General features: G+C 51.1%; 1 protein-coding gene across 3 annotated transcripts in view; it reads left to right on the top strand.

Moving 5' to 3' along the window:
* DLG5 (discs large MAGUK scaffold protein 5) overlaps positions 1 to 14,416 on the top strand; it is a 129,459-nt gene that overhangs the window by 52,954 nt on the left and 62,089 nt on the right. For all 3 annotated transcript variants that reach the window (XM_057735930.1, XM_057735928.1, XM_057735929.1), the window contains exon 2: positions 4,710 to 4,778. In XM_057735930.1, coding sequence (XP_057591913.1) covers positions 4,736 to 4,778 — 43 coding nt within the window. In that variant the 5' untranslated portion in view covers positions 4,710 to 4,735. The remainder of the gene's footprint in view (positions 1 to 4,709; positions 4,779 to 14,416) is intronic.

Below are 14,416 nucleotides of genomic sequence, written 5' to 3' on the forward strand. Positions count from 1 at the left end.
CACGTGTGGGTACCAGAGTGACTGGGCACCCTCAGCCATCCGAGGGTGGTCAGCCTGGAGCTGGAGGAGGGCTCCAGGGTGGGAGAGGTGGCCTGGTGGTGGTACCCACCCCCCCGCCAAGCCCCGGGCCCAGGCAGCACCTCCCTGCCCTGTGGCAGAGTCTCCAGGGAAGAGAGGCTTGCTCCTGCCTCCTTCCCCGATGCCCGCAGAAGAGGTGCATGCCCTCCCAGCGCCCAGAGCTGTCTCAGATCAGCGCCGCTGGAGCACAGAGAGGCCGCTGGAGCACAGAGAGGACGCTGCGTGCCAGCTGGAGGCTGGAACAAGCCCCTTCAGCGTCGCGGTTTCATGGGGAGGAAGTGTGAGTCACTGGGGCCTTCACAAGCCCCAGGTGAATGGAGGAGTGTGTTAGGGGCCCCACAGCCACAGGAGGGGCCTTGGGAGGCTGGGCATTCTGTTATCGGTTGGGCGATTTTACTGGAAGTTCTTCTGAAGTGGTCTCCGTGACCCAGTGAGGCTGAGTCACAGAGTAAACACAGTTAGCAGGGGCCGGCCTCTCGGGAAGGACGCAGGCAGTGCTCGTGGCCCAGGCCCGTCCCAGAGAGTCTGCCAGCTCTCGCCCAGGGCTTCTGCCGTGGTTTCCATGTGCATCCTACCTGCTGGCTCGGGTCAGCCTTGGTACCTTGCTTTCAGTCTCTGTGGACCTCGTGCCCTGCGGGCTTGTTAGAAATGCAGAGTCTCAGGCCCCACTTCATCTGCCCAGTCGGAACCTGTGCTTGGACCAGGCCCCAGGTAGTTGCTATGGCAGAGAACCCCCTGTATCATCACTCTGCTCCACATGGCCGTGAAAACCTGGGCTCCTGCTCTACCCGCCCCCCCCCCCCTTTTTTTTTTAATATTGGCTATGCAGAGTCAGTTGTGGCACGTGCAGGATCTAGTTCCCTGACCAGGGATCGAGTCCGCGCTCCCTGCATTGCTAGCGCAGAGTCTTAACCACGGGGTCACGAGGGAGGTCGCTCTGCGCTCCTTTTCTGGAAACATTTCCCAACCGTGTGACTTTCTCTGGGTCCTCTCTGCACCTCTGCACAGGCTTGTCTGAGTCTGTGGCGGCCGTCCTGAGGGGCAGTGCTCTGCTGTCCTTTGGGGGGCGGGAGGGAAGGCAGTGGGGGCAGCCGTGGTGGGGAAGGCTGGCCCTCATTCCTCCGGGCCTCTCTGTGTGTGTGATGTGGAGGGTGTGCCTTAGGGCTCGGGTGCAGGTGCAGGTGCCTTCAGGGGAGCTCCCACACGGTCAGGGGTGAGGGGCTGTGCGGGGCAGGGGAGCGTGCGCGGTGAGATGGCACCGCTGTCGGCCTCCAGATTGGATTGTGAAATCCCAGGGGTAGATGACGTCCGTCCCACCCCTCAGAAGCCATCGCTTTGAAAGGACACAGCGTGACTGCAGAGGAAGGCGACTCCTTTTGCCTTTTCCCGACAGTCCTGACCACACAGGCTTTTAAAGACAACAATAGCTGCAGAGACAAAGCATGACCAAGACAGCGTCGTCTTCAGGCCCTTTTTCCCCCCGAATGACGTCTACGGCCCTGGGAACATTGTAGAAACTGGGCCTTATCCAATTTTAATTGTTCCCTGGCAGCCCCACCACCAGCTCCCAGGAGCCCTGCCAGCTGACTCGGGGGAGGTGATGCCCAGAGATGCAGATAGAGATGTCATGCCGCCCCCAGGTCAGGCCCCAGAGCCCCGTCAGGCGTCAGGATGTAGGGGACAGGGAAGAGGAACAGAGTGTGTCGGCTGGCCAGTTGACTCCCCCCAGCCAGGGGGGAGGTGGGAGGAGAGAGAGAAGCATGTGTGCCAAGTTTAATTAACAGTGGAAACTTGCCACAGGGGAGGAGAGAGATGATTTGAAGGGGCAGGGTGGTTTACTGGAAGATGGGGCACCGCTGATGCCAGTAATGAGAAAGAGGCAAAGCGTCCTGCAGGGGGCGTCCCCCCGAGTGCCGGCCACCGTGCCGCAGCAGGGCCGGGCTGGGCTCAGACCTCAGGGTCTGAGTGGGACAGTGTATTTGTGCCTGCTTTTCTGAGTAGGTATCTTTCAAAAAGAGTCTACCAACACACCAGCCAGCTAGCCTTCCTTTCCCTCACATAACAACAACAAAAAATAATTAAGAAAATGGCAGTTGAGGGACTTCCCTGGTGGCACAGTGGTTGAGAATCCGCCTGCCAATGCAGGGGACACGAGTTCAATCCCTGGGCCGGGAGGATCCCCCGTGCCGCGGAGCAGCTAAGCCCGTGCGCCACAACGACTGAGCCCATGCTCTAGAGCCCCCGAGCCACAACGGCTGAGCCCATATGCCACAACTGCTGAAGCCCGTGCACCTAGAGCCCATGATCCACAGCAAGAGAGGCCACTGCAGTGAGAGGCCCGGGTACCGCAGCGAGGAGTAGCCCCCACTCTCCACAACTAGGAAACTCCTCACGCAGCAACGAAGACCCAACGCAGCCCATAACTAAATAAATAAACTCAAGAAAAAAAAAGAAAATGGCAACTGAGTTGAGAAGATAGGCATTGTGTTGCATTCTTGTTTTTTGAAGACACCAATGGATTGGCCGAATTGCCCCTGACTTTATTTCATGGATCTTTGTGCAATGCTTAATGTTTATGATATGGGAAGAGAGGTTCTTTGAGAAGTTTGTGATGCTCCTTGTTGAGACAGAAATGCAGAGATGTGGAAGGGGCAGCAAAATGAGTAGCGTGGGTTGAACTTAAATACAGGAGATAGCTCACTGAACATTGCTTACTTTTTTAGTAGGATCAAGGACTTTTAGGGTTGCATGGGGTTTTTTTTTTCCATCTCCCTTCAAATGATGTGCAGATACCTATGATATCCTGCCAGGTGTGCATGGAGGGAATGCATGTGTCGTGGAAGCCCCCACCACCCAGGTCTTCTCAGACCGAGGCAGCACTGACCATTAGGCAATCCTGACCTGCATCCACCAGCTATTTCAGGGCTGCTGCCAGAGGCCATTCGAACAGGTTGAATCCTTTCGGACAGTCCTGCCCACTCCCCAAGCCATCCTCTTCCATCCGTGCCGAACACCCAGAGATTCTTGGAAAATGTGATAAAGAGGCCACTGGCCGTTCCTGGCTCGCTTCTTGCCATTACCAAAGTCCCGTTTTTCTGTTTTCTCTTCTTTCCTCTCTTTCATCTCTCTCTCTCCAGCAGGCACACCAGCTAGCTCCCCTGCACGCTGACTGTTATGCCAGGGCTGTCATTTCCCTGCCCTCTGTGTGGTCTTCATCTCCCCACCCCCCCATCTTCCCCTTCCCTTCGGGGTCTCCCCTGTCCCCTGGTGCACTCCTCCTTCCCCCGGCCATGGGTTTCCCTCCTCCTCTTCCTCTCCCCTGCTTACCCCATCTCCTTATCCCTTTTCATTCTTCCTTTTTTCCCTTCTGAGGGTGTGCAGGTCTAGGATGGCTAGTCAAGAGTTGAGATGGGAGTGAGCCCCTTAAATTTGACCCCACATTTCTGTTCTTCGAGCCCAAGGTCTCATTAGTTCTCAGCTGCTTTCTGACACCAAAGCCCTAAGGCTCATTCAAAGGTTTTATTGCAAAAACCTCATATCTGGCTCACCCACTGCCCAGTACACACACCCCTTCATTGTATAGTTCTTTCGGTTCCGAGAGTAACACATTGCATTCATTCCATTGTCTTGTTTTGTTTGACCCACCATCTCTGCATGTTGTGCTTTTTTCAACTCCCATTCAGCTGCTGGGTTGGTTCGCCCGCCCTCTTCCTTTTGTGTCCTCTGTAGTCTTGATAAGCAAAGCATACCTTTGCTTCCATTAATCATGGAAAATGTAATCTCTGAAATGGTACGAGGGAAAGGACCTTGTGAGCTGTCTGGTTGAACCCCTTCACGTTACAGCCTTAAGAACAGATCCAGAAAACTGAGGTCCCTGGCCAGCTCCTCACATGTGTACGAGAGCTGTGCTCAGAGCTGAATTTCTTGACCCAGACGTTGTTCCTGATGCCAGGCAGGTGATATCCTGGCTTTGAAGATATTTGAATTCAAATTAAACCATGGTGGTTGTGTGTCTGCCACTAGGAGTTAATAACAAGTGGCGTCCTCCCCCCCACCAAGTTACTCCCTAGCTTTGGTGACAGTGTGATCGCTTATAATTTTATGAGTAACTTTTAATAAGGGGGCAGCAGCCACTGACTAAATTATCAGGGACTGAACTTGAATACAGTTAGAACCTAAGAGCAGAACAGCCAGGCACAAAGAACAAAGAGTTCACGGATATTTAACTTAGGCTCTGTTACCCTCTATACGGAAGCCAGAATCTTACTGATACAAGTCTGTAGGAAATCCCCGGACCCCTTGTTACCCTGGGGCACGTAGCTTCCTTGCTAAGCCTTTCCCTAGATGTCCCGACAAGAAGCCAGCTGGCTGACTCCAGGCTTCCCTGTGCCCGTGCGTGGATCAGTTAGAGGGTGGCCGGAGGTGGGTCAGAAGCCTGGGTAGAAGCCCCGACGACTAGGCTCTGCTGACCGCACCTGCCCGCCCAGCCTGCGGTTCCGATGTCTCGTCCCCTCGCGGCGCTGGTTCTCAGCCTGGAGCTGGCTGAAGTCAGTTGGTCTGACCGTGGTTTGGGGTGTAGACGAGCAAGCCCTTTGGGGTTAGTAACAGATGGCCTCTCTTTCTGTCTCCAGGGTCCACCTACAGTGTCCTGTCCATCATGCCCTCAGACTCAGAGAGCAGCAGCTCCCTCAGCAGCGTGGGTGAGTACCTCCTTCCTGGGCGCCCCCCCCTTCCTGGAGGACCCCAGGTGGTCGGGGGTCTGGGCGTAAGCTGGGGCGGCGCTGGGGGTGGGAAGTTGGCCCTCACCTGTCAGATCGTTCGTGGGGTCATCTTCTGTTGGTTCCATTCACGTGTTCTTTCATCAGCATGTCCTCTTCATGGAGGAGGGCAGAACTCTGGCCCTGGTGTTAGGAGGGAGGTGCGTGCTGGGGAGGCACCTGTGTTGCCATCTCTTCACTCAGTCAGGGCATAGGGCTACTCAGAGAGCCTATTGTCTCCAACCCCCAGGCCTCGTAGTACCCAGGGACCACTCTCCAGGAGACTGGTCCCTTTGGGGACTGTCCTTTGTGAGCAGGAATGGCCTACTGAAAGTGTTGCCTTGGGAACAGGAGTCACCAGTCCATGCCGAATTCGGTGTGTGTCCCTGGACGTGGGTTCCAGGAACACACAGAGGGAAGCCAGCCCTGCTGTTCCTTCACTGAAGACATCCCAGATGAAGGTGGTCATAGTCTCCCAGCCTTCCCATGCCTCTGTGGCCCATCTCCTGTGTCACGTGCCCTCTGTTTGACGCCCTAGTGTAGCTCTATGTCCTGATCTGACCTTGATGGATGGGTACACCTTCAGTGGTGAGTCCTGGAGTTTTTGAGTCTGAAGAGCTCACAGAGGCCATCTGGTCCAGTTCTTTCCAGTTTCTCCAGTAGATGGGGAAGTGGCCACTCAGAGGGGCCGCTCCTGCAATTCTGGAACGAGCTAGGGGCAGGCCTGTCATATGTTAATTTGACTCGCACAGAACACCTTCAGGGTGCCAATAGTGGCCTTGTGGTCTAGTGGTGAGTAGACGGACATGGTCCTTGTGCTCATGGATCTTAGGATCTACTGGGGAGAGGCAGATGAATAGATACAATAAGTGAGATCAGAGTGATAAGAAGGGACCAGTAGGAGGGACTGTGTTTGTTTTCTAGGGCTACCCTAGCAAAGTGCCATAAACGGAGTGGCTTACACAGTAGAAATTTATTCTCTTACAGTTCCAGAGGCCAGAGTCTGAGATCAGTGTGTCGGCAAGGCCACGTGCCCTCTGAACGCACCGGGAAACGGGTCTTTTTCAGGTTCTCTCTTTCTGGTTGTGTGCGGGCAATCTCTGACGTTCCTTGGCTTGTAAATGCATCACCCCAGTCTCTGCCTTCATCTTCACATGGTGTTCTCTCTGTGTGTCTCCAAATTTCCTTTTTAAAACAGGACACCATTCACATTGGTTTAGGGGCCCGCCCTACTCCAGTATGACCTCATCTTAACTTGATCATCTCTAAAGACCGAACTTCCAAATAAGGTCACGTTCACATTTACTGGGGATTAGGACTTCAATGTCTGTTTGTGGGACACAGTTCAGCCCGTCACAGGTCCCCTCATCCTGTCTAGGGTTCAGGGAGGGCTCTGCTGGGACCACAGTTCATTTTATCCAGCCTGCTTTGGGTCGGTGAGACACAGGGATTGAATGATGGGGTGGTGGGGCTTTTGAACACAGGGCTGGCTTTTGGGAAGTGCATGGACTGGGCAGTGAGGATGAGTGGAGCCTTAAGGTGGGGTTTTGTAAAACTGAGCTAGTTGAGCTCTGAGCGCACCGCTCTCGCCTCACCCTTTTCTGGCTCCATGTTCCCCTTGGGAACAAAGTACAGTGATCTGATATCTGACAAATTCATTCATGTTGACACTTCAAGGCTTAAAATGCAAATGCTCCTTTCCTAGGAGCATTTGCATTTTAAAAGGAGATTTAGAGAAAGATATTGTTTAAACCACACCAGGTATTTTTAATGGTGGAATTTCAGGCATGAGTAGGAAGGTGTTTCTTTGTGCAGCTGGACCTTCCTATACTTTGGAAGAAGCATCATGTCAGTGACCCACCATTTGGCCCTTGGGTTGGAGGGGTCACCAGTGTCCCTGGATACTTGTTGGCAGGCAGGCTAAGAGCAGTGCTCTGCTGTACATCACTGTCTGTGCCCAGATCTTAGATGCTCAAAGACTTGGTTGCATCCCTTCAGGTCCGAACCTCTCTAGTTCACCGGTAGCCAGGTTTTCCTTCTCTTGCTTTTCTGCGAAGAGTTGACATTGACCTTGGGGTGAGTAGCCCCATTTTTCTGCAGGCTGACTTGAATGTCCCATGGCTGTATTGGCCAGAAGGCCTTTGGCTGCAGCAGTAGGGAATATCAACTCATCCTGCCTTAGACAACAGAGAAATGTGTGATCTCACGTGATAAATGTGCTGAAGGTGGGCTTAGTACATGGGTGTGGCTTTGCGGGCCTCTTTGTGGTGTCTTCCCTTGGGCTGAGGGCAGGGGTCAGCATCACAGCTAGGCCTGACAGTGTCCAGGGCTACAGTGTTCGTTGTGGGAGCTGCTAGTCACACGTGGCTATTTAAAGGCCAGTGAATTAATGTGAAATAAACTTTAAATCACTAGTTTCAGTAGTCATACTAGCCACATTTCAAGTGTTCCATAGTTCCTGTGGCTAGTGACTACCATATTGGACAGAGCAGATAAAAGAACATCTCCGTCATCACACATGGTCCAGAGGAAGACGGAGGTCATCTCCTCTCATGTCTCTTGGTGAGCAAAGAAGCCTTCCCCAGGAGGTCTTCAGCATAGTCCCCAATCCCCTGTCAGTCTGTGCCCAGACCATGGCTTGTACAATGTAGTCCCTGGACCAGCAGCACCCAGGTACTTGATAGAAGTGCAGGTTTCCGGGCTCTAGAAGCTCTGAGGATGAGGCTCAGCATCCACTTTAACAGCCTTCCTGGTTGGAGATGAGCTGACCTAATCTAGTGCCTGGCAAAGGCACTGGAGTGTCTGTCGCTGGCTTGGACCAGTCCCTTGAAGTAGAACGAATGGAGGGTCAGCCATGGCCCACTGTAGCACATCCTGGAGGAATTCCTCCTGGCTCAGCCTCACCTAATGACGGGCAGAGCACTTCCTTTCCTGGTCATCTCAGGCACACCATGCCCTGGCCAAGGGCCTGATGAGTCAGACGGAGACTGGCTGTTTTTGTTTGTTACGGTCTTTCTCCATGAACCTAAGGAAAGGCAAGGTCTTATGATAAAAACATCGCCTCCACTTTCCCACTTATATCTCCCTAACCAAGAACGTTTGGGAAAAGAACAGCAAGTTATATTTAGCATAAGAGAAAATTGGTAGGTGGAGCCTTGGGTATGGCATTTTCTCTGCAACAGCTGGTGCCTGGTTGTCCCCCCCACCCTGCACCTTCCTGGCTGGCGTTAGATCCTCAGGTGGTTTGCCCATTTCACCTCTTCAGCCTGACCCTACTAACAACACACCAATAGCCTTAAAGGTTGCTGTGTCTTTCCAGGCAGTTTTCATCAGCTAAGCACGTGTGGCTTCTTTGAGGCTTCCCCCATCCCATGTGGCCTGTTATTTAAGTAACCTGGCTGTGGGTAGGCCCCAAGGATCTGCCTAGGGGATGCACACTCATTTCATGCAATCGATGTTTTTTCCTCCCCATTCATCCTGACCTGATTTCTCAGGTGCCTTTTTTTTTTTTCCCCCCTCAGCTTGGATAACTGGGGAAGTTTTAAGAAGAAGAGACATTCTTGGGCAGCATTTATAAAATGAGCCTTAAATTTCATGCAAATTGAAGTAACAGGAGAGCTTTCTTATTAAAGAGAGGCATCTCCTGGTTTTGCTGGCAGGAGAAGGAGCTGAAGGGCTTCCTTCCTATCCCAGCAAAGATTCTTTGAAAGTGCAGCTTCTAGTTGATAGAGGATGGTGGGGTGAATGAGCATGGAGGCAAGGCTGCACTCTGACCCCATGCCCTCTGACCCTTCTTTCTCTGGTCCTTTTGGATCCAGGGCCTGTTTTCTCTCAGTTCATCAGATGGACAGGAGCACCTTGTCTTCTTGGAGCCCATGCTCGGCACTCAGAAGGATCACAGGGGCTCTAGGCCTTCAGGCTAGTCAGGTGTATTAGTCTGTCTGTGCTGCTATCACAGAACACCACAGACCTGGCAGCTCAGAAACAACACACATTTATTTCTCACAGTTCCGGAAGCTTGGAAGTCCAAGATCAAGGCAGAGTCAGTGTCTTGGGGGCCCCACTTCCTGGTTCATAGATGGTGTCTTCTCATTGTAACTTCACATGGCAGGAGAGGGAAGAGCTCTCTAGGGTCCCTTTTTTAAGGCCACTAATCCCATTCATGTGGGCTCCACCCTCATGACCTGATCACCTCCCAAAGGCCCCATCTCTGGATACCACATGGGGTTGCGGGGGTGGGGGGGGTAGGACTTTAACATAGGAATTTGGTAGGGTACACTAACTTTCAGATCATAGCACCAGAGATATAAATGACTGGCCATTTTGCCTTGTGTAAAACAAGGAGACAAAGGGGGAGGAGCAGCTATTTCTAATGAGGGGTGTCAGAGTAAGCTTCAGGGAGGAGGTGGCTCTTGAGTGGGGTCTTCCAGAAATGGTACTCCAGATGCAGGAGCAGCCTGGAAGCAATAGGCCATCGCCGCCTGTCTTGGTTTGGGTTTCTGCAAACTGACCCTGAGTCAAGGATTTGAGAGCAAGTAGCTTATCTGGGAGGAGATCTGGGAGCTGGGCAAGGCTGCAGCTGCTGCACTGGAGTCTCACCTCCTTCCAGTCCAAGTCCAGGAGGAGCCCAGCTGCAGTCCTGTGCTGACCAAGGAGGGCATCCCCTGGGCATCAGTGTGTGATGCTTTTAAATGTGGTGGGTACTGGACAGCCAAAAAAACCAAGGGATAAAAAAGCCACGCTGGCCAGCCAATGCAACTTTGGTCCAGAGCAGAGGTTCTCAAACTTTATCAGACATCAGACTCACCTGGAGGGGAGTACTGGCTTCTCCTCCAGGGTTCCTGATTCGGTAGGTCTGGGTGGGGCCTGACGTGTGCATTTCTAACAGGTTCCTCTGTGAAGCTGAGGTGCTTTTGGAAGCCCTGGTTTAGGACGTGGGATTGTTTCTCCCCTGATGGCTCTGGCTTTCCTGGGCTAGAGGCACGGATGTCTTGGTTTTGCTTGCTGTGGCCTTTGATGACTATGTTCTGCTGCTCTGCTTCTCTCCTGACAGCCAGGCCCTGGAGGAGGCTGGGAAGTTTACCTGGGCATCCCTGCTCCACCTAACCACTTTTGGCCAGTGCCCATTTTCTCCTTGGTCTCTGGTACCACAGGGCTCTGAAGCAGAACTGTGACGTGTCTAGCTATAAATAAAACTAGGGGGGTGGCCTTCAGGGTCATCTGGAGTGTGGTGTGACAAGGGAGTTAAGAACAAGAGGGGCTTGTAGTCGAGAAGACTACCCAGCTGTCAGGCTCTGGCTGAGCCTCAGTGGTCTACAGAGGAGGCTGCACTGGCGTTGGCCAGGGTAACCTGGTAACCGTTGGCCAGGAGGAACCAGGACTCGTGATGGCGAAGGGGCTCAGCTCCCCTTGGCTGCTCTCCTTCTCCTACCAAGGCCCAGAGGAGTGACAGCTCTTTGTCCAAACTCCAGGGCTTGTGCCGGCTCTCCTGGCATCTTCCAGTACTCTTTTTGGGGCCATTTTAGTCCAGTCCAAATCCCTTAACCCCAGAATCCCATCTTGGACATGAGAAGAAAAAAAGGAAATCTTTCTTTTCTTTTTAAAGTTTATCTTTTTCTTTTTAACATTATTATTTATTTATTTATTTATTTTTGGCTGCGCTGCACGGCTTGCGGGATCTCAGTTCCCCGCCAGGGACTGAACCCAGGTTACAGAAGTGAAAGTGCCAAATCCTAACCACTAGACCACCAAAGAATTCCTCTGTCTTCTTTTCAAGTGGGTTCCAGATTTGGGAAGAAGAAGGAGTGAAGTGGGGGGAGATTGGACAGTGTTGCATTTGAATCCAAAAGAGCAACTGCACAAAGATAGAATTTGAGGTTTCTGTGGACGAGTCACTTGACTTTAGTTTTAATTTTGCTTGTTCTTGAAAATGTTTATTATAAACACAGTGACTGGTCGGAGGTGACAAGCCACACCTCTTCACCGGTCACACCTCTCCTGGGATGGTCGCTTCAGTTTAGGGCACCACAGGTTTTTTGTTGTTTTTTTTTTTAACTTGAAAAGTTTCTTAAAAGTCATGTTCATTGAGGTATGAATTGCATACAGTAAAATTTATCCTTTTTAGTGTATAGTTTGATGAATTTTGACAAACATGATTGGTCATTTAACCACCGCCACAGTTAAGATACAGGATAATTCCTCCACCCTGAATTCTCTTCTGTGACTTTGTAGTCAGCCTTTTTTCCCTCCACCCCAGCCCCTGGCAACCACTGATCTCTCTTCTGCCTCTGTAGTTTTGCCTTTTCCCAAATGTCGTGTAAACGGAATCATATGGTACATGGCCTCCTTTTGAGTCCAGTTTCCACTCAGCACAGTGCGTTCGCGATTCCCCGTTCCCCTAGCCCTTGTGCATACCCGCAGCTTATATGGTAGTTACTGGGAAGTAGTCCATCGTACGAATACATCACTGTCATCTATCCATGCGACAGCTGCGGGAAACCGTTGTGTGCTAGCTTTCGCGTGAACATAAATTTTCACTTCTTTTGTGTAAATATCCAGGAGTGGGATTGCTGGGTGGTATGGTAAGTGCATGTTTAACTTTATAAAAGACTGTCAAAGTGTTTTCTGAAGTGACTGCGTGATTTCATATTCCCACCGGCAGTGTTTGAGAATTCCTGTTTCTCCACATCCTTGCCAGAATTTGGTGTTGTCAGTTTTTTTTAATTTTAGCTATTCTGGTAGTGATAAAGGGACTTGGCAGTTGTCTTCAAATACTTGCATGTCTATTGTATAGAAGGGGAATTACAGTTGTACCTCATAGCCCTGGGAGTACATCTAGTGTCAGTGGGAGAAATATAGATTTTAACTCAGTACACAGAATAATTATCTGGGGAGAGGTTAGATGGGCTTTGCTGTGAAGTAGTGAGCTCCTACACTGTGCAGGAGTTCAAACAATCTTGGTAGCTCTTTGGGGGATTCTGGCAACCATTTTCTTGGAAGGACTGCATTATTTTCAAAACGTTTTTCAACCCTGAGGTGCAAGTAAAAAAGGAAAACTTTATTTTTAATTGAATGGATAAGGAGAGAGTTTTCTGCAACACTTACTGTCATTTTGGGACTTCCTGGTTTAGCACATCTTGGGATTTTTCTTGAGGTCCCTTGTGGTCCTCCTCTGCCCTCTGCTCTCCTTATTGTGAAAGGACAGGGGCATCCAGGCAGCAGTGTCCCTACATCAACCTGCCATTTGATGGATTCGCAGGCCTGGATGGCCTCACTTTTTGTGTTTCATGTATGCTCAAGCCTTTGGGGCAGGGGAAGGGAAACAGGAGGCCACTCTTGTTGGGAGGCCGTGCAGGGTAGTGCGTGAGGCCCTGGGTCTGGAGGTGAAGCCGAGTTTGTGTGGGTATCCGCTGGTTTCCTAGCTGTGCAGTCTTGCTGGATGTCAGTTTCCCACTCAGTCATCACAGCATGTACCTGGGAGGGTACCATGGGTGTTAATGAGGTGAGGACCCAGGTGTATTTAGCACAGAGCCCAGCACCTAGACTGCGCTCAGCAAATGACAGCGCTCACGTCACTGTCTGCGTGATCAGCTGCCCCCAGGTCCTACCAGCTACAGAGCCAGTGGCCTCATCCTGCTGGAGACAGACAGGAGGCGGCGGCTGTGTGTGGTGACAGGTCTGATGACCCCTACTTTTGTCCTGCTGCTGCTTCTCTTTCCGGCCTCCGCAGAAGTTAAGGGCTGCATCTTTCTGTTGCTTCATTTTTAAAATGGGGTGAAAATTCTTTATCTCCCTGGAGGTATGTTGCTGGGCCTGGTGGTGCTTTTCAGTTCTGAAATTGAGATCTGATGTTTCTCTGATACTTTTTGAACTTGACCATAGGTCAAGTCATTCTCAAAGCATGGTCTGGTGTCCCTGAGGTCCTTTCATGGAGCCAGGGAGGTCAGAACTATTTTCATAATGATACTAAGATGTCACTTGCCTTCTGCACTCTCGTCCTCACACAGACTCCACTGTAGAGTGGAGTTTGCTACAGGTTCCATCCACAGTGTGTGATGTTGCCCCGATGTGAGACTCTAGCTGTCTCTATTAAGCCAGACGTCAAACAGTGTTTCACAGATGCAAAGCAATGCCTTTCTTTTCACTGTGTTTTTTGTTTTGTGACGGAAAGAGTAATTTTTCACAAAAAATCTTATGTGACTATGTAACAGGTTTACTTATTTAAAATTAGTAAAAATTTAAAAATACTTTTTTAGTTTTAATTTCTAGTCTGGTAGATATTGTTAGACACAACCCCTATAAACAGAAGCTCTTTGGAGTTCTCATTTATTTTTAAGAGTGTAAAGAGGTCCTAAAGTCAAAACAGTTGAGAACTTCTAGGTTGAGGCCTTGAACACCGGAGTCAAGCAGAGGGCCCTCCATATGTCATGCTGTCATCTACTGGCTTGGTGACCTGGACTCATTATTTAAGCTTGATAAGGTTTTGTTTCCTGATCTGTAAAATGGGAATAACAGCAGCATCTTCCTTAAGGGGATGGACTGGGATAATGTATGAAAAGCATCTCAGAGACTGCCAGGCATGGAGTGAGTGCTACTCACTGTTGTCTCTGGGAGGCCACAGGGCAGAGCAGCAAAGAGCACGTGCTCTGCATCCAGGTTCCTGGGCTCCCATCCAGGGCACCACTTGCTCTTTGTGGAAGTTTAAATTGATTCCTTAACCTTGCTGGGCCTCAGTCTTCTCACCTGTGAAATAGAGATGATAATATTTTTAACCACCTCTGGGATTGCTGGGAAGAATAAATTAATGCCTGGGGCATTGTGCTGTTTGCTGTTGTGTGGGTTGGTTGTGACTGTTTACATTGAAATCCTTCTTTTCCGGGTGCTGGTTGAGTCTGTTCATCCCACTGTCTTGGGTTTGTCAGTCCTCCTCAGATCATGTCCCCCAGGGCTGGTTAGATGCTGAGTTAGTCATAGGCCTCTCCACAAGGGGTGTCAGGCACGTGTCCAGAGGAAGCCCCACATGGCAGAGAGCAGGGTAAGTTAGTGCAAATCAAATGGCAGTCGTAGAACTAGAGCTCGTAGAAGTGCCTTCATTTGCCAGAGAGGAAGACATTACACAGCCACAGAGAGCTGTAACCAGCTTGTTTTCCAAAACTCTTGGGGGCAGGGGTGAGGATCCAGGGTCTTTGGGGAAAAGCGAGGGAAGGCTTCTCAGGCTGTGGAGTAGAACCCACGGAGAGAGGGAGATGCTTGTGGGAAATGATAGTCCTGGGCTCCATCTTAGAGAACATTTCGGCCCCAGAGGTGTGGCCTGAGCACAGGAATCCTGGCTGTTATGGAGGTGCTGGCTTTAAAATAACATGCATTTTGAAGGGTACTAGATTCATTAGTTTGGGTACCGACATGGGATAACTCTGAGCTGAGAGCTTGAGTCTCCTGTCTCGGACCATGGTCTATCTTGTCACCCACAGTGTTGGGTTCTCCATCCTCCCTGGCACTGCTGGAAGATGCAAGGCCACTCCTGAGTGCCTATCTTGGGGGACCCTTGGTTTGCACAACAAGGGTCAGCTGGGGGGCAGCGG

The sequence above is a fragment of the Hippopotamus amphibius genome, chromosome 5 (genome assembly GCF_030028045.1).
Source record: "Hippopotamus amphibius kiboko isolate mHipAmp2 chromosome 5, mHipAmp2.hap2, whole genome shotgun sequence".
Classification (NCBI taxonomy): Eukaryota; Metazoa; Chordata; class Mammalia; order Artiodactyla; family Hippopotamidae; genus Hippopotamus; species Hippopotamus amphibius.